Below are 17,427 nucleotides of genomic sequence, written 5' to 3'. Positions count from 1 at the left end.
CCGGGGGTCCAGAGCGAGGGAACTCCCTGAGGGGGACCACGGCAGAGACAGACGTGCTGAGGCTCAGAGAGCTGCAGCTCCAGGAGGTGGAGGGTCCTGACCCCAAGAGAGAGCGGACCCCCGAGAAGGGCTGTCGCACTGAAAGGGGCACCCCCCACGGACCGCACGGGGCCACGACTGGGTACGATCTGTGAGTCCGTGACAGCTGCAGCTCAGAGCTGGGTGACCAGCAGTGTGGATGTTGCAGGGGAGACCCCACAGGGTCCCAGAGCCCAGGCTTCAGCACAGGTGCAAAATAAAACCTACGTTCTACGTTCCCAGAACCTCATGTGGGTTGCCCAGGGTGTGTATATACACAGAGCCGAGCAAATTCTTCTGTGGCTAATGCATCTGACAGCACCCCAGTCTCATGCAAACCGGCTCAGCCAGAGGCACCGACTTCCCGAGTTCCTGTGGAGTGCTCCCCTGCCTCTGCCTGAAGGCCTGCCCCCCACTCCGCCCCTTCCCTGAAGCCCCCCACCGTCCTCTTCCCACCCCCACTCTGCTCCTGCCCCTTCTTGCTCCTGGTCCTTCCTGCCCCCGCTCCCCCACTTCCCCCCAGCACCTCCTGCACTCCACTGAACAGCTGAGCACCGGTGGGCGGGAGGGCTGGCGGCGAGAGGGAGAAGCTGATCTGCGGGGCTGCCAGTAGGTGCCCCAGGGCTGTCGGCGCCTATGGGATCAGCAAAGGGGCACCAGAACACCACAACACACCAAAGTCCTTTATTTCAGATCCTGATTTACTCAGTGAATTTGCTAATGCACAGAGAGATTCCAGCCAGCCGTGAGGTACCGGGACAGACACACCCATACGCTGGGCAGACCTTTGGCTATGCAGCGGCCCCTTTGCATTGCTCAGCAGCACAGAGGGGCCTCGGAGCGAGTGAAGCTGAGAGTTCAGGCCTTTATTCTGTCACCCATCGAGCCAGTTTTAGCATTCATTTCATTCAGCTGCAACACAAGGAACCCCCAGACCTGCCTCCCGTAAGACGCTGGCTGCAGCAGGTACCATAAGGCTTGTGGGGGCCTATGAACTTTGGCACAGACAAATGGCCCAACGGTCACCCCTAAGTTTTGGGGGCCTGGGAACAGAGTGTTTAAGGGGGAGGTTTCTCCATAACAACACCAGCCAGCCACAAGGGCGTGAGCTAACACCAGCTTTGGGATATTGTAGGATGGGAATGTCTGCAGATGTCTGACCACAAGCCGGCCATGGCAAGGAATTGACGGGTCTGAGAATAAGCTGAGATCAGTAACATCCTAACCTACAGGAGAAGGGACCCTGACATCGGTAGGGTGAGGAGTTACAGATAAGGAGGAGGGGAGAACCCCCTACTGAATAGGCATTAGGCACAGTGGCGTCAGCGTAACATTACAAAAGTTGCACCCCAGCCTGTGGGCAAGAGGCGAGCAAGATGCAGCATTTGGGGGGTGCCCGGATCACGGCCCCAGGTGCTGAGGAGGAAAGTGCTGGTGGGGAGGAAGATAATGACTAACATTTCCGGTTGTTCTGCAAGGGGCAGTGCTAGAACGGGGCGGTTCAGATGGACATTCTGTATTACCGCTGTCCCCCGGGCTGGGCTGGAGCGTTTGGGACTCTGCTAAATGAGCTGATCAACAGTTAGAAACACAGAAGATTCCTCCAGTGCGAGGGCAGCAACCAGCCCCATGGGGGTTCCCAACTGAACAGCAATTTTATAATACAGCCCCGATCTTAGAACTAGAGCCTGTCAGACCTCTGAGTGATCACTGGGGATTTGTAAGTAATCAACAGAATTAAGGTACGATTCAGAGCTCGGGCTGCAACGCGCAGGAATCAGGTGCTGCGTGGGCCGTGCCGGGTGGGGGTCAGGAAAGCAGCTTCACCAGCAGCAGCCCAATCAGGCCAGGCAGGTAGAGGGCAAAGGAGAATTTCCCCAGAGACAGGCTGGCCCCACTGGTGGTGGCGGGTGGTTTGGTGGTGGCGGGTGATTTGGTGGCAGTGGGAGTTTTGGTGGCAGTGGGTGTTTTGGTGGTGGCGAGTGTGTTCTCTGCAGGTTTGGAGGTTGCGTTTGTGAAGTTGTACGTGTAGACTGCAGAAACCAGGGAGGTTCCAGCTGTAATGTCTTTTGTGGACTCGGTAGCGCATCCTTTTCCAACAAGTGCTGAAACAGTTGTACCTGAGGGAGAAAACCAGCCTGTTATTAGGCGCAGGCAGCTCTGGTTCCTTCTCTGCCCCCAGACCCTCTGTCTCCACCATCCAGTGGTTCCCACCTCTGCCTCCCGTTCCCACCCCCCGGTACTCTCCCTGCTCTCGCTGTAACCGGCCATGGCAGGGAGGGCATCTGGTCCTCTTCTGCCTCCCCTGCGCCCCTTTCTGCAGCTCCACACGAGACTGAAGCTGGAGTTTGGAACCAGCTGATCTCCAGGGGTGGATCCTTCCCCAGTGCGTGACCCCCCAGTGAACATGCCCAGCTCTCACTGTCCCCGGCAGCCCCAACCGCTCTGTTCAGTTATTTTATAAACACCCCAAAGCGCTGGGAGTCCTGGACACACACTGAGAACAGGAGCTTCTGCCCTGAGCAATAGCTTAGCTCCACCTTAAACATACCGGGGGTGGGGTCTAGTGGTTAGAGCAGTGGGGACTGGGAGCCAGGACTCTTGAATTCTCTCCTCAGTTCTGGGAGGGGGCAGGGTCTAGTGAGTTAGAGCGGGGTGGGGCAGAGCTGGAATCAGGACTCCTGGATACTCTCTCCAGCCCTGACAGGGAACTAGGGGCTACTGGTTAGAACAGGGGGGCTTGAGCCAGGACTCCTAGGTTCTATCCCCAGCTCTGCATCATTGACATAACAACCCTTCCCATGGTAAGAGATGCGTTGTTGTAACTCCAGGAGCAGGGCGGCATCACTGAGATGGAGGAGCTGGTCTGGAAGATAAAGCTTCCTAATTCCTCTCTCCTTCACTCCTGCCAAAATCCTCAGCACAGCCCGAGGGTCTGAGAGACTCTAGGGGCCTGTCTATACTACACTTGGGTCAGTATGTCGCTCAGGGGTGCGAAGAAGCCACGTCCTTCAGCAATGTAAGTTACGCCATCCGAAGTGCCAGGTGTGCACTTCCCGCTCGTGGAGGTGGATTTATTGTGCGGACAGCAGAGCTCTCTCCCATGAGCACAGAGCGTCTTCACCAGATGTGGTACAATGGCGCAGTGTAGACTGGCCCTAGGTTTCACCAGCCCTTTGGGGAGTTCCTGAGCCATGAGATTCCCGGGGCAGCTCCCGCACTGCGGCCAGCTGGCAGAATTTACCTCTCCGTATCGTCCCAGCGAAATCAATGCAATAGGTCTTGTCCCCCGTACAAGGGGTGACTGAGCTGTTGCATGGATCAGAGTTCAGAGAAAAGCAGGTTGGGCACTGCAGCTCGTTCGCAGTGGTGCTCCCCATGGGCACTGAGAACCGAGAACCGAGAGACAGAGAGAGAGAGAGAGAGACAGTCACAGGGTGGGTTAAACCTCATTCAAATGGCAGGACATGCCTGCTGACCTGCATTGGTCAAGCATGTGAAGACCCCACCCAGCCCAATGGTATTACTCCGTCTGTCACACGGCAACCTCTGAACCTGGCAACCGATCAATTCCAGCATTTCCAGGTACTTCTTAGGCCAAGGGATTCTCAAACTGGGGGTCAGGGCTCCTCGGGGGGTTACAAGGTTATTACATGGGGGTTCCTGAGTTGTCAGCCTCCACCTCAAATCCTGCTTTGCCTCCAGCATTTAAAATGGTGTTAAATATATAAACAAGTGTTTTTAATTCATAAGTGGGGGTCACACTCAGAGGCTTGCTAGGTGAAAGGGGTCACCGGTACAAAGGTTTGAGAACCACAGTTCTAAGCACCCACTGCCAGAAGCCTGCTCCTTTTGGGGAGAAATCAGAATACACCCCCCCCCCACCAGCTGATCAGCCCAGCCACCTCTGCGATTGTCTCAGATCAAACACTGGGTCGATGGCCCCACTGACACCCCATCTCTGCTCTGCCCAGTGTGTCTGGGGGTGTAACACAGTGACACCCGCAATGACTGATCTCTCAGACAGAAAGGAGGAGGATGGGGGTGTGTGACAAAGTGGGGCTTTTCTTAATGTTTCCTCTGAATACTGTGTGGGTGCCTCAGTTTCCCCTATGCATTTCTTAAGTCTCCAGTGTGCATAGATGACCAACACTTTGTATCCTGGCAACAAACTCCTGGGGCCCTTCACCCCTGCAAGGGAATAGCTAAAGGTGAACAAAGAGGTCAGGTGACCTCCTGGCCCGGGAAAGGAATGGAGCAGAGAGGAGGGGCTGGAGGGGGTTTCAGGCTGGAGCTGGCTGGGGACGTGGAGTGAAGTGTAGACGTGGGGGTCTGGCTCACTGCCCTCAGAATGGACCCGGCCGAAGGGTCCAGTTCTCTGTACCTACGAGCTCTGTTTTAGACCCTGTTCCTGTCATCGAATAAACCTCTGTTTTACTGGCTGGCTGAGAGTCACGTCTGACTGCAAAGTGGGGGTGCAGGACCCTCTGGCTTCCCCAGAACCCCGCTGGGGCGACTCGCTGTGGGAAGCGCACGGAGGGGCAGAGGATGATGAATGCTCTAAGGAGAGATCCAGGAAGTGAAGACGTGTGAGCTTCTTGCCCTGGAGACTGTCTGCTCTGAGGGAGAGGAGGCTCCCCAAAGTCCTGCCTGGCTTTGTGGGGAGCAGTTCCCGAGCATCACCCGGGGACCCAGGGACAGGAGGGGGAATGGAGGAAGAGGGGTATGGGGCTTGTGCCAGGGGCTTGTATCATAACCTTAGTCCCAGATTTGGACCTTAGCGTCCAAAATATGGGGGTTAGCATGAAAACCTCCAAGCTTAGTTACCAGCTTGGACCTGGTACTTGCTGCCACCACCCAAAAAATTAGAGTGTTTTGGGGCACTCTGGTCCCCCTGAAAAACCTTCCCTGGGGACCCCAAGACCCAAATCCCTTGAGTCTCACAACCAAGGGAAATAATCCTTTTTCCCTTCCCCCCTCCAGGTGCTCCTGGAGAGATACACAGACACAAGCTCTGTGAATCCAAACAGAGTGACTCCCCCTCTCCGTTCCCAGTCCTGGAAACAAAAGCACTTTCCTCTTCACCCAGAGGGAATGCAAAATCAGGCTAGCAAATCCAACACACACAGATCTCCCCCTGATTTCTTCCTCCCACCGATTCCCTGGTGAGTACAGACTCAATTTCCCTGAAGTAAAGAAAAACTCCAACAGGTCTTAAAAGAAAGCTTTATATAAAAAGAAAGAAAAAAATACATACAAATGGTCTCTCTGTATTAAGGTGACAAAATACAGGGTCAATTGCTTAAAAGAATATTGAATAAACAGCCTTATTCAAAAAGAATACAAATCAAAGCACTCCAGCACTTATATTCATGCAAATACCAAAGAAAAGAAACCATATAACTTACTATCTGATCTCTTTGTCCTTACACTTAGAAACAGAAGATTAGAAAACAGAAACTACTTCTCCAAAGCTCAGAGAAAGCAGGCAGACAGACAAAGACCTCAGACACAAACTTCCCTCCACCCAGAGTTGAAAAAATCCGGTTTCCTGATTGGTCCTCTGGTCAGGTGCTTCAGGTGAAAGAGACATTAACCCTTAGCTATCACCCTTAGCTATCTGTTTATGACACGCCCCCCAAATTGCAGACAGTGGGGAAGCTCACTGGTGGCGATTTCCTTCTAGAACTTGAAAATAAACAGATTAATACAACACATGCACCTTTACATATACTACTAAGTATATAACTAACAGACTTCTACATTTTAAGAACACTTTTTAACTACTGAATTCTGGGAAACTCTCACGGGAGAGTGCATCAGCAACTTTGTTAGAAGCTCCTGTGATGTGTTGAATTTCAAAATCGAAATCTTGGAGAGCTAAATTCCAACGAAGAAGTTTCTTGTTGTTCCCCTTGGCAGTATGAAGCCACTTTAGTGCAGCATGGTCAGTTTGTAGTTGGAACCGCCGTCCCCAAACATATGGGCGTAGCTTTTCCAGGGCGTACACAATGGCATAGCATTCCTTTTCACTGACTGACCAGTGACTTTCCCTCTCAGACAGTTTCTTGCTGAGAAACACGACAGGATGGAAGTTGTGATCTGTTGCTTCCTGCATGAGCACTGCTCCTATACCACGCTCAGATGCATCTGTGGTTACTAGGAATGGCTTGTCAAAGTCCGGGGCCCTGAGCACAGGGTCAGACATGAGCGTTGCCTTAAGCTGGGTAAAGGCCTTTTGACACTCATCAGTCCACTTAACTGCATTTGGCTGGGTCTTTTTGGTCAGGTCGGTCAGTGGGGCAGCAATTTGGCTGTAGTGTGGTACAAATCGCCTGTAGTATCCGGCCAAGCCTAAGAAGGATTGGACCTGTTTCTTTGACCTTGGGACAGGCCACTTTTGGATAGCATCCACCTTGGCCTGTAGGGGGTTTATGGTTCCTCGACCCACCTGGTGCCCCAGGTAAGTCACTCTGTTTTGGCCTATTTGACACTTTTTGGCCTTAACAGTTAGTCCGGCCTGCCTGATGCGCTCAAAGACCTTTTCCAGGTGTAGTAGGTGTTCGGGCCAGGAGTCTGAAAAAATGGCCACATCATCGAGGTAGGCAACTGCAAATTCTCCCAGTCCAGCTAGTAGACCATCTACCAGCCTCTGGAAGGTGGCGGGTGCATTTCGAAGGCCGAAAGGAAGGACATTGAATTCATACACCCCCGCATGGGTGACGAATGCTGACCTCTCCTTGGCAGGTTCATCTAGCGGTACTTGCCAGTACCCCTTGGTTAAGTCTATTGTAGAGATGAACTGGGCACATCCCAACTTCTCCAATAGCTCATCGGTGCGTGGCATTGGATAGTTGTCCGGACGAGTTACCGCATTTAGCTTACGGTAGTCCACGCAAAAGCGTATTTCCCCATCTGGTTTGGGTACCAGAACCACTGGAGATGCCCATGCACTGGTAGATGGGCGGATTATACCCATCTGTAGCATGTTCTGGATCTCCCGTTCTATAGCAGCTTGGGCATGAGGAGACACCCGGTAGGGTGGGGTTCTGATCGGGTGAGCATTACCTGTGTCAATGGAGTGGTATGCCCGTTCAGTCCGTCCTGGGGTGGCTGAGAACAATGGGGCGAAGCTAGTGCACAGCTCCTTGATTTGTCGCCACTGCAGATGTTCCAGGGTGGTTGAGAGGTTCACCTCTTCCACGCCACCGTCTTTTTTCCCGTCGTAGTAGACACCGTCAGGCCACTCAGCATCATCTCCCTGGACTGTAAACTGACAAACCTGTAAGTCTCTGGAATAGAAAGGCTTGAGAGAATTAACATGGTAAACTCTAGGTTTTAGTGAGGAATTGGGAAATGCTATGAGGTAATTCACAGTTCCCAGGCGCTCTTGGACCGTGAATGGCCCTTCCCATGATGTTTCCAACTTATGGGCCTGTTGCGCCTTCAAGACCATAACCTGGTCTCCTACCTTGAAGGAACGTTCTCTGGCATGTCTGTCATACCAGGCCTTTTGCTCTTCCTGAGCATTCTTTAGGTTCTCTCTAGCAAGGGCTAAAGAGTGTCGGAGGGTGCTTTGTAGGTTGCTTACAAAGTCCAGAATGTTAGTTCCTGGAGAAGGCGTAAACCCCTCCCATTGCTGCTTCACCAACTGTAATGGCCCCTTAACCTCGTGACCATACACAAGTTCAAATGGTGAAAACCCTAAACTGGGATGTGGTACAGCCCTGTAGGCAAACAGCAACTGCTGCAACACTAGGTCCCAATTATTGGAGAATTCGTTGATGAATTTTCGTATCATGGCCCCCAAAGTTCCATTGAACCTTTCCACCAGGCCATTGGTTTGATGGTGGTACGGGGTGGCAACCAAGTGATTCACCCCATAAGTTTGCCACAGTTTTTCCATGGTCCCTGCCAGGAAATTAGACCCTGAATCTGTAAGGATGTCGGAGGGCCAACCTACCCTGGCAAAGATGTCTGTTAGGGCCAGGCACACAGTGTTAGCCCTGGTGTTGCCTAGAGCGACTGCTTCTGGCCATCGGGTAGCAAAGTCCACTAAAGTCAGTACGTACTGCTTTCCTCTGGGTGTCTTTTTTGGGAAAGGACCCAGAATATCCACAGCTAGTCGCTGAAATGGGACCTCAATTATGGGGAGTGGCTGGAGAGGGGCCTTGACCTGGTCTTGAGGCTTTCCCACTCTTTGGCACACCTCACAAGACTGGACATACTTGGCAACGTCCTTGCCCATCCCCTCCCAGTGGAAGGACTTCTCCAGCCTGTCTTTGGTTCTGTTCACCCCAGCATGGCCACTGGGATGATCATGGGCTAAGCTTAAGAGCTTCCCCCGGTACTTAGTTGGAACCACCAACTGTTTTTGCGGCTGCCATTCTTTCCGGTGTCCACCAGAAAGAATTTCCTTGTATAAAAGTCCTTGGTCTATAACAAACCGGGATCGATTAGAAGAGCTGAGAGGCGGTGGGGTGCTCCGTGCCGCCGCCCAAGTTTTCTGAAGGCTGTCATCTGCTTCCTGCTCAGTCTGGAACTGTTCCCTTGAGGCTGGGGTCACCAGTTCTTCCTCAGACTGTGGACTTGGGCTTGGTCCCTCTGGAAGCGATGTAGGTGATGGGGTTGTTTCCGTTGCTGGTGAACCGCTCTCCACTGGTGCACCTGAGGGTATTTCAGGCTCTGGCTGAGCCTTTTGGGTATGGCTGTCTGTTGCTTCTGCCAGTTGTGGCTCGCTGGCGCCCACTGGCGTTGAGTTTGAAGATGGGTTTGCAATTGCTGGTGCTGGTTGCTGTTCCAGTTCCGGGACTGGGACTGGAGGTGCTGTGGCTGTTTCAGTGGTTGGCCTGGAATCCGGGTCCACTACCTCTGTCTGGGTCCCTGGTAACACAGACGGGGCTTCTGTGGACGGCTCAGGAACAGGAATGGGTCTGGAAGCTTGCCTGGTTTGGCTACGTGTAACCATTCCCACTCTCTTGGCCCGCTTCACCTGGTTGGCCAAGTCTTCCCCCAGTAGCATGGGGATAGGATAATTGTCATAGACTGCAAAAGTCCACATTCCTGACCAGCCTTTGTACTGGACAGGCAGTTGAGCTGTAGGCAAGTCTACAGCTTGTGACATGAAGGGGTAAATTGTAACTTTGGCCTTTGGGTTGATGAATTTGGGGTCAACAAAGGATTGGTGGATAGCTGACACTTGTGCCCCCGTGTCTCTCCACGCAGTAACCTTCTTTCCGCCCACTCTCAAATTTTCCCTTCGCTCCAAGGGTATTTGAGAGGCATCCGGGCCTGGGGATCTTTGGTGTGATGGTGGTGTAATGAATTGCACTCGCATGGTGTTCTTGGGACAGTTGGCCTTGATATGTCCCAGTTCATTACACTTAAAGCATCTTCCATCTGATGGGTCACTGGGCCGAGGTGAGTTACTGGAGACTGGTGAGGTGGAAGAGTAGGGTGTCTGTGGCTTTACTTGGGTGGTATGTAGGGTCTTTGGCTGTCCTCGGTTGTAGGGTTTATGGTCGGTGTGCCCCCTGGGGTAATCGTTCCCCTTGACAGTAGCTTTCTTGCTTTCTGCCACTTCCATCCATCTGGCTCCAATCTCCCCCGCCTCAGCGAGATCTTTGGGTTTTCCATCTTGTATGTACCGTGTGATGTCTTCAGGAACACCATCCAAGAACTGCTCCATTTGTATGAGGAGGTGCAGTTCTTCCAAGGTTTTAACATTGTGTCCTGATATCCAGGCCTCATAATTTTTTGCAACGTAGTAGGCGTGTTTGGGAAATGACACATCCGGTTTCCACTTTTGGGTTCTGAAGCGCCGACGGGCATGATCTGGGGTTATCCCCATTCTGTATCTGGCCTTGGTTTGAAAAAGTTTATAGTCATTCATTTGCTGCTTAGGCATTTCAGCTGCCACCTCTGCTAAAGGTCCACTGAGCTGTGACCTTAATTCTACCATGTACTGGTCTTCGGGGATGCTGTACCCAAGAAAGGCTCTTTCAAAATTTTCCAAGAAGGCCTCGGTGTCATCACCTGCCTTGTAGGTGGGAAATTTCCTGTGCTGTGGAGCAATAATTGGCGCCGGGTTGTTAGGATTGGCTGGCACATGCAGCCCAGCTTGCGCCAAGTGCAGTTCATGTTTTCTCTGTTTTTCCTTCTCTTCATTTTCTTTTTGTTGTTTTTCCATTTCTCGGCGGTGGGCCACCTCTTCTTCTTCTAGTTTTCTTTTGTGTGCTGCCTCTTTGGCTGCCTGTTCTCTTTGGAAGGCTGCCAGTTTGATGCTTTCTTCCTTTTCTTTCAGCTCCAGTTGTCGCCTGTGTTCAGCTTCTTTGAATTGCTCTTCGGCCTCAATTTTTGCCTTAGAAGTCATGATTCCTGTTTTCTTGTGTTGGGGTGCCCTCCGGTGTTTATCTTCTGAACTGCAGGTTCTCTGTTGCCTCCTGAAGTCTGCCTAGCAACAGTGCCTTTAGCTAATCTTCAATGTTAAGTAAGCCTGAAAAACCACTTTATTTGCATGTATATAGTGCTGGTAATGACTCTCAATGGGAGAGCTATTGCATGACAAAAGACCCTTAACAGTCTGGTAATGGCTTCTTGCTTAACATGCAAGCCACAAACTGCCAGAGAGAGAAGAAAAAAAAATTATCTTTGGTTCCCTTTTAAAACCAAACTGTTTCTCTCTGCTAAAAAGCCCTTAGCAGAGAAAAGAAAAATATAATATTCCTACTGGCTTCTGGATTTTGTCTATCCCGTAACCGCTGCACACCATATCATAACCTTAGTCCCAGATTTGGACCTTAGCGTCCAAAATATGGGGGTTAGCATGAAAACCTCCAAGCTTAGTTACCAGCTTGGACCTGGTACTTGCTGCCACCACCCAAAAAATTAGAGTGTTTTGGGGCACTCTGGTCCCCCTGAAAAACCTTCCCTGGGGACCCCAAGACCCAAATCCCTTGAGTCTCACAACAAAGGGAAATAATCCTTTTTCCCTTCCCCCCCCTTCCAGGTGCTCCTGGAGAGATACACAGACACAAGCTCTGTGAATCCAAACAGAGTGACTCCCCCTCTCCGTTCCCAGTCCTGGAAACAAAAGCACTTTCATCTTCACCCAGAGGGAATGCAAAATCAGGCTAGCAAATCCAACACACACAGATCTCCCCCTGATTTCTTCCTCCCACCGATTCCCTGGTGAGTACAGACTCAATTTCCCTGAAGTAAAGAAAAACTCCAACAGGTTTTAAAAAGAAAGCTTTATATAAAAAGAAAGAAAAAATACATACAAATGGTCTCTCTGTATTAAGGTGACACATACAGGGTCAATTGCTTAAAAGAATATTGAATAAACAGCCTTATTCAAAAAGAATACAAATCAAAGCACTCCAGCACTTATATTCATGCAAATACCAAAGAAAAGAAACCATATAACTTACTATCTGATCTCTTTGTCCTTACACTTAGAAACAGAAGATTAGAAAACAGAAACTACTTCTCCAAAGCTCAGAGAAAGCAGGCAGACAGAAAACAAAGACTCAGACACAAACTTCCCTCCACCCAGAGTTGAAAAAATCCGGTTTCCTGATTGGTCCTCTGGTCAGGTGCTTCAGGTGAAAGAGACATTAACCCTTAGCTATCTGTTTATGACAGCTTGTCCCAATGAACCATTCGACTGTAGCAAGGGGGCCCAGGGTGTAAGGATCTGCCAGGATGTGAATCGACCCTGCACCAGCCTGCCACAGCCCAGCTGGCCACATGCTCCCTGCTGACATGCGTGAACTGTTCGTTAATGTGCTTTGAGCTAGTGCCCTTCCCAGGCGCTCGAACGAGCTGTTCACGAGCATCAGCAGGGGACACGCGAGGAGCTGGATTCGCACCCCAGCCCAGCGCCGTTTAACTGTTCATGTGGACAAGCCATGAAACAGGGACAATAAAAACAGACCCCTGCATACCGTCCAGTACAGGTGAGTTGCACGTCTCTATGCTGCACTGTGCGATGTTGATCCTCACATACTTGCCATTCCCAAGAGTGACAGTGACAGGGTCTTTTGTGACACCAGTGAAGTCATCCAAACAGCCTCTGGAGAGGCCCGTGGTCTTTGTCCCCTCTATTGTAAAGAAAGAAAACAAAGAACAGAACTGAGAGGCTGGGAGGGGAACCTCAAGGAGGAGCAGGGAGGTTATTTTACCTCCGTGTCTGGCCCTGGGGCGATGCTGCTGGGAGCCTGTGCCCAGTTCTGGGCCCCACCATTCAGGAAGGAGGTTGGTCAGTGGCGGAGAAGAGCTGCGAGGATGATAGAAGGGTTAGAAAACCTGCCTTAGTGCGAGAAACGCCAGGAGCTCGATCCATGGAGCTGAACACAGGGACAGTTCAGGGGCGACTTGGTCCCCATTTGCCAGAACTTACCCGGGGAACAAACGTTTACTGACGGGCGCCTCAGTCGGGCAGCGGAAGGTCAGACGCCATACCGTGGCTGGGAGTTGGAGCCGGACAGACTCAGACTGGGAATAAGGGGGAGGTTTTTCACAGGGAGGGTCATTAACAGCTGGGACGATCTCCCTGGGGCTGTGGTGGGTTCTCCATCAGGGACAATGTGTAAAGCCAGATGGGAGGTTTCTCTCCCAGCTCTGCTCTAGGGATGATCTGGGGCAGGTCTCTGGTCTGTGCTGAGCAGGGGTCAGACGAGATGATCCCAATGGTCCCTTGTGGCCTGGGGTCTAGGACTCGGTGGCTGTGTCTGCACTGCAAAGTGAACCCGGGTTAGCCACGCCCTGGGATGAGCGTCCGCACTGTGAAGCCCCCAAGGGGTTAGATCCACCCAGACACCACCTGGCCGGTGCTGCACTAACCCTGGGGCAGCGCTAGGCCTTTGGGGGCATGTCCCAGGGCTCCTAGCACTGCCCTGAGCTGGGCCGCTCTCTGCCGCGAATCTCTGCGACGGCATCTCTGCCTGAGAGCTGGGTAGAGCCAGAGCCTGTTGCAGGGAACGTGGGGTTTGAAACGTCACCAAGGGCTGTGTAAACCGGCAGGTGATTTCAGTGCAGCAGAAGTGAGTAGGAAGGAGGGCAGGAAAACAAGGCCCCGAAGGAATTATGGGAAAGCGTTGGAGGACTATCAGCAACTGTGTTTAATAACCTAGTTTACAGCTGCGTCCTCACTGCAAAGTCAAAGTGGAACCCGGGTCTAAGCTACAGCTGGAACAACACAGCTGGCCTGAGCTCACAGCTCGTATCCTCTGAGGTTAAAGGGTTTTGTGGGTGGATAGTAGGGGGAGATGTGGGGGTTAGGCCTAAACTTCGGGTCACATCCTACATTAACTGCAGTGAAACCACACCCTGAGTGGGTGGAAGTTTTAATAAACCCATTTGTGACTGTGCTGGGAAAATTTCCTGAGTGTGGTCAGAGAAAGAGAGAGAGAGAGAGAGAGAGAGAGAGAGAGAGAAGGGTGTATGGGGATAAATAGATAGACAGACAGATAGATAGATCACATTAAAGCTCATTTGTGCTATGCATCCTTCCTAAAGGGTAAATGAAAGGAAACATTAAATCTCTTTAATTTAAAGGAAGGATCAAAGGAACAAAACCAGATCTGTAACTAAAGTCTTCAATTTCAAAATGGCAAAGGTTGAGAAGGGAACTAGTGAAATCTGCCTGCCTGAGGACCTCAGGGAATTGAACATGGAGAAGGTTTGGAATCTCTTTAAGTCAAATTGGCAGAAGCTATCTTGAATTTGCATCCCAAGCGAGGAGAAAAATTTTGTAAGGCAGGGCTCCAGCCCTGAGCAGGTGACTAACAGCTTCAGACAGGACATTGGGAGCCCGGCAGTGTACAAGGGATCTCAGCGCCAATTTCCCTTTTTTAACATGATTCAGAACGTGCATTTCCACCCAAAGCAGCTTTGCTTGTTGCAGCGAGCCGTCCATTGTGGAGATGAAAACTTAGTGAATAAAAATCAATAACTAAAGCCCAAGGGGAGAGATCCTGACCCCACTGAAGTCAACGGGAGATCTGCAACTGGCTCCCATGGGGCAGGATTTCAAACCACTGAGTCTTCCGGTCGCAACACCGTAATGTTGCCTCAATAAATGAAGCATCGAGCACAGACTGAGTGTTCTGTGCTGTGTGAATGCGCCTTGCCGATGGCCTGTTTGGGGTTGGCCTTAGCGACGAGGATGGTGACAGACTGTGAGGAAGGATGTGCCTGGGTTGATGGCAATGTCACCTACGCAGTGTGTTTTCTTCTGCCACCGTAATGCAACCGCCTTTAGCCGTCTCTGCTGTGCAGGTCCCTGCTGGAGGCTCGCAGGAGTCTGCTGAGCCGGAGCACTGCTGGCACGTCACGGTTTGTGCTGGAGAAAGAAGAACCAGTGTTTCCTTTTTACTGTGGTGTAACAGTGTCACCTCTGGCACGTCCCTTACCCCAAGTCTTCCCCCTCTGCTCCAAACAAGCTGAAGGGTTAACAGACCCAATCTCCTCTGGTACACTCGGCAATCGCACAATTTCAGCCCTGGGCCAGTGGTACCCAGGGGGTCAGTATGGGGGCAGGTGAAGGGATGGTGTTCTTCCCAAGCTCTGCCCACAAATTAGGCTCCTTCTACCCAAGATCTCATTCCTCTTTTAAAGGTATTCACAGTACTGGAGAGTTGCTCACTTCTCAGCGTGCATTGGATGAGTCCATTGCACGACCCAGGTCTCCTGGCAGCCTCTCATTGCCCTCACAAATTTGAGTTCCTCTCCCATCCCCTTCTATTGCAGGGACACCAAGCTAACCCTCCCACCTCCTATCTAATGTCAGGGGCTCTGTGTGCCCCTCATTCCCATCCCCCATACCTGGGTCCCCCATTCTCTCCCCATGCCGAGACCACTGTGTGCTCCCCCTCTCCCACCGCCACCGCCATCATCCGTCTTTCTGTCTGGGAGATCAGCTGCTCAGGGTGTAACATGTTAAACTCCATGGGGACACTGGAAAGCGCTGGGCTGGGAGGGGTTGATGGGCAGGAAGGTGTTAGTGGTCCCATCAACCGGTTCTTTGACGTACACACAGTTACAGAGGGGGCTGAAAGTGTGGCTGGGCTGGCCAGAAGCCAAGGGGCTCTGTGTGTCCCCGATTTCCCTCTTCCTGTTTTCTGATTTCCCCCAAAGTCAATGTGATTCTGTCCAATGATGTCTAGAACAGCCCCTGAAATTATGGAGTTGATGGAAAGCAGAGTTCAAAAGTTACTTCATTGCACAGAAATAGGGAAATACCACTGAGGTGAGTGCAACCAGGCTCTCTGGGCTGCCAGCTGGCCAGCAGAGGGGTCTGACAGAAAGGTTTGGGGTGCAGAAGCCAGTGTCTTGGCCCCTAGGCTCGTGGAGATTGCTCCCCATTGGGAAGGCTCTGTGATGGACTGGACCCCAGGTTTACAGCTGTTGCACAGATCTTAGCTTAAGTTAAAGCCAACTTTGCCCACATCCCTCTGGATCAGCCCAGCCATTCGCAATCTATGGGGGATGGGAAGGATGGAAATTGCCAGGCAAAAAACTGCATTAAACAGCACAAAGGGACGTTCATTGTCCCTTGTTCCCCAAATTACCATTGATACAGTCACGTTAACCACAGCGCGTGGACACACACAGACCTCTTGGGGACATGTAAGTGGAGAATCTCTGCCCTTCAGTCCTTATGTACAGCACCCTGCACACAAGCTGTGTAAGTACAGCAGCTTCACAACTTTTCTTTTAGAGAGGTGGAGATTTTCAGGCTGTGATGCTGATCTAGTCTGAGCTCCTGCATAGCCCAAGCCAGAAAACCTCACCCAGCACTTTCTCCATCCAGCCCATATCTGATGGCTGAGCTACAGCCGATCTTTCAGAAGGACGTCCAGTCTCGTTGTAAAGACTCCAAGGGATGGAGAATCCCCTCCCCTTCCCTCTTTGAGAAGCTGCTGCCAGGGTTAATTCCACCTTCGACTGGTCTAAATTCAACTCCCAGCCATGGGAGCTCATTCTGCCTCTGTTTGCTCGGTTGGAGAGCCCTCTGCTACCAGAAATTGTCGACTTGATTCCAGGCTACACTCAGTCCCCAAGCAATGTAATGTATTTGTATACTGAGCTCCCTTTGTGCTGCCAAAGCAGTGCAGAGGGGCCTTCGTGGGACTAAGAATTCAGGCCAGTGTCCAGCAACAGTGTCCTAGGCTTGGTCTACACTATACACTTAGGTTCTTATAGCTACAGCGCTTGGGGAAGTCACACCCTCAGCACTGCAGTGAGGCCAGTCTAACCCCTGGAGGAGATGGAGGTTGATGGGTGAACCCTTCCTTCAACACAGCTACAATCGCTCAGGGAGGGGAGTTCCTAGAGGGATGGAAACCCCTGTCCATTGGGACAGGCGACGCCTTCACTACGGGTCTCTGCCAGCCCAGCTACAGCACTGTGGCTAAGCAACTACAGTAGCCGTAGTGTAGACAGGGCCCTGTACCCACCCAGAGCTAATCCCCACACACTGCACATGCTGGATGTTCCCCTGACTGAGGATCTGTGAGGTATAAACTGTCCAAGGCCAGGAGGGTTTCAATGACCACAACAGTGAGTGACTCACCTTGTGCACTCGTTGTAGCTAGGAGCGCAGGGAGAAGGCAGAGGATGAAGGAAACCATCCTGGTGCCGGGGCTGGGCTCGGAGCTGAACGGAGCTTCTCATGACTGACACTGCAAGCGCTGCCAGAGGAGAGGAGGAGAGAGACAAAGACCAAAATGATGAGGGAAAGGGAATAATAGCCGAGATTTGTGGGGAAGCACTAGGGAATAGAACTCACAAATAACCAATTTCTTTGTTCCCTGGCAATTGTCAAAGATCGGGGATGGGGAGGGGAATCTTTTTTGGTCGGCCCAAAATTCTCATCTAACTAAAAAGCTGAACCAAAAAATGATTTTGTTTCTTTTTCAAGTATCTCAAAATATTTTTAATTGGTTTTAAAATAAAAATTGCCATCAATTTTGAAATGAAAAGACACTTTGAGTTGAAAAAAATCTAAACATTTAATTCTGGAAATATCCAGACAAAACGTTTCCTTTTTTTAGGATTTGTTTTTCTAGAATTTTTTCCAGCTGAAGCAATGCAGCAAAATTGACACAAATTTGTGAAATGTTTCATTCGCCACAAACCTGCTTTTTTCAATGGAGAAAAGTTTGGGTTAGAAAATTTCTTCCAGCTCCAGCTGAAGACAGAAGCTGCCGCCAAATTGCTGCCATCGTGGAAATGTGCATGCTGCCCTAACAGCACACAGACTGCCCCCAATGTCCGCGGCAGCAATTCGGTGCACTGCTTGGGGTAGCAAAAACAGTAGAGCCAGCCCTGGCTCGGGTCCCT

The 17,427-nt window shown here is 51.3% G+C and overlaps 1 protein-coding gene across 1 annotated transcript; it reads right to left on the bottom strand.

Moving 5' to 3' along the window:
• Window positions 1-1,390: 1,390 nt before the first annotated feature.
• On the bottom strand, window positions 1,391-16,715 carry LOC127038345 (uncharacterized). Its single transcript, XM_050930929.1, has 6 exons — window positions 16,658-16,715; window positions 14,303-14,425; window positions 12,027-12,182; window positions 3,248-3,463; window positions 2,061-2,456; window positions 1,391-1,982 (listed from the first exon to the last, which is right to left on the bottom strand). The coding sequence occupies exons 1-6, from the start codon at window positions 16,713-16,715 to the stop codon at window positions 1,888-1,890; spliced, it is 1,044 nt and encodes a 347-aa protein (XP_050786886.1). The 3' UTR covers window positions 1,391-1,887.
• Window positions 16,716-17,427: the final 712 nt, after the last annotated feature.

The sequence above is a fragment of the Gopherus flavomarginatus genome, chromosome 20 (genome assembly GCF_025201925.1).
Source record: "Gopherus flavomarginatus isolate rGopFla2 chromosome 20, rGopFla2.mat.asm, whole genome shotgun sequence".
Classification (NCBI taxonomy): Eukaryota; Metazoa; Chordata; order Testudines; family Testudinidae; genus Gopherus; species Gopherus flavomarginatus.
Note: the sequence above shows the minus strand (reverse complement) of the source record. Positions and strands in the feature narration are given on the sequence as shown.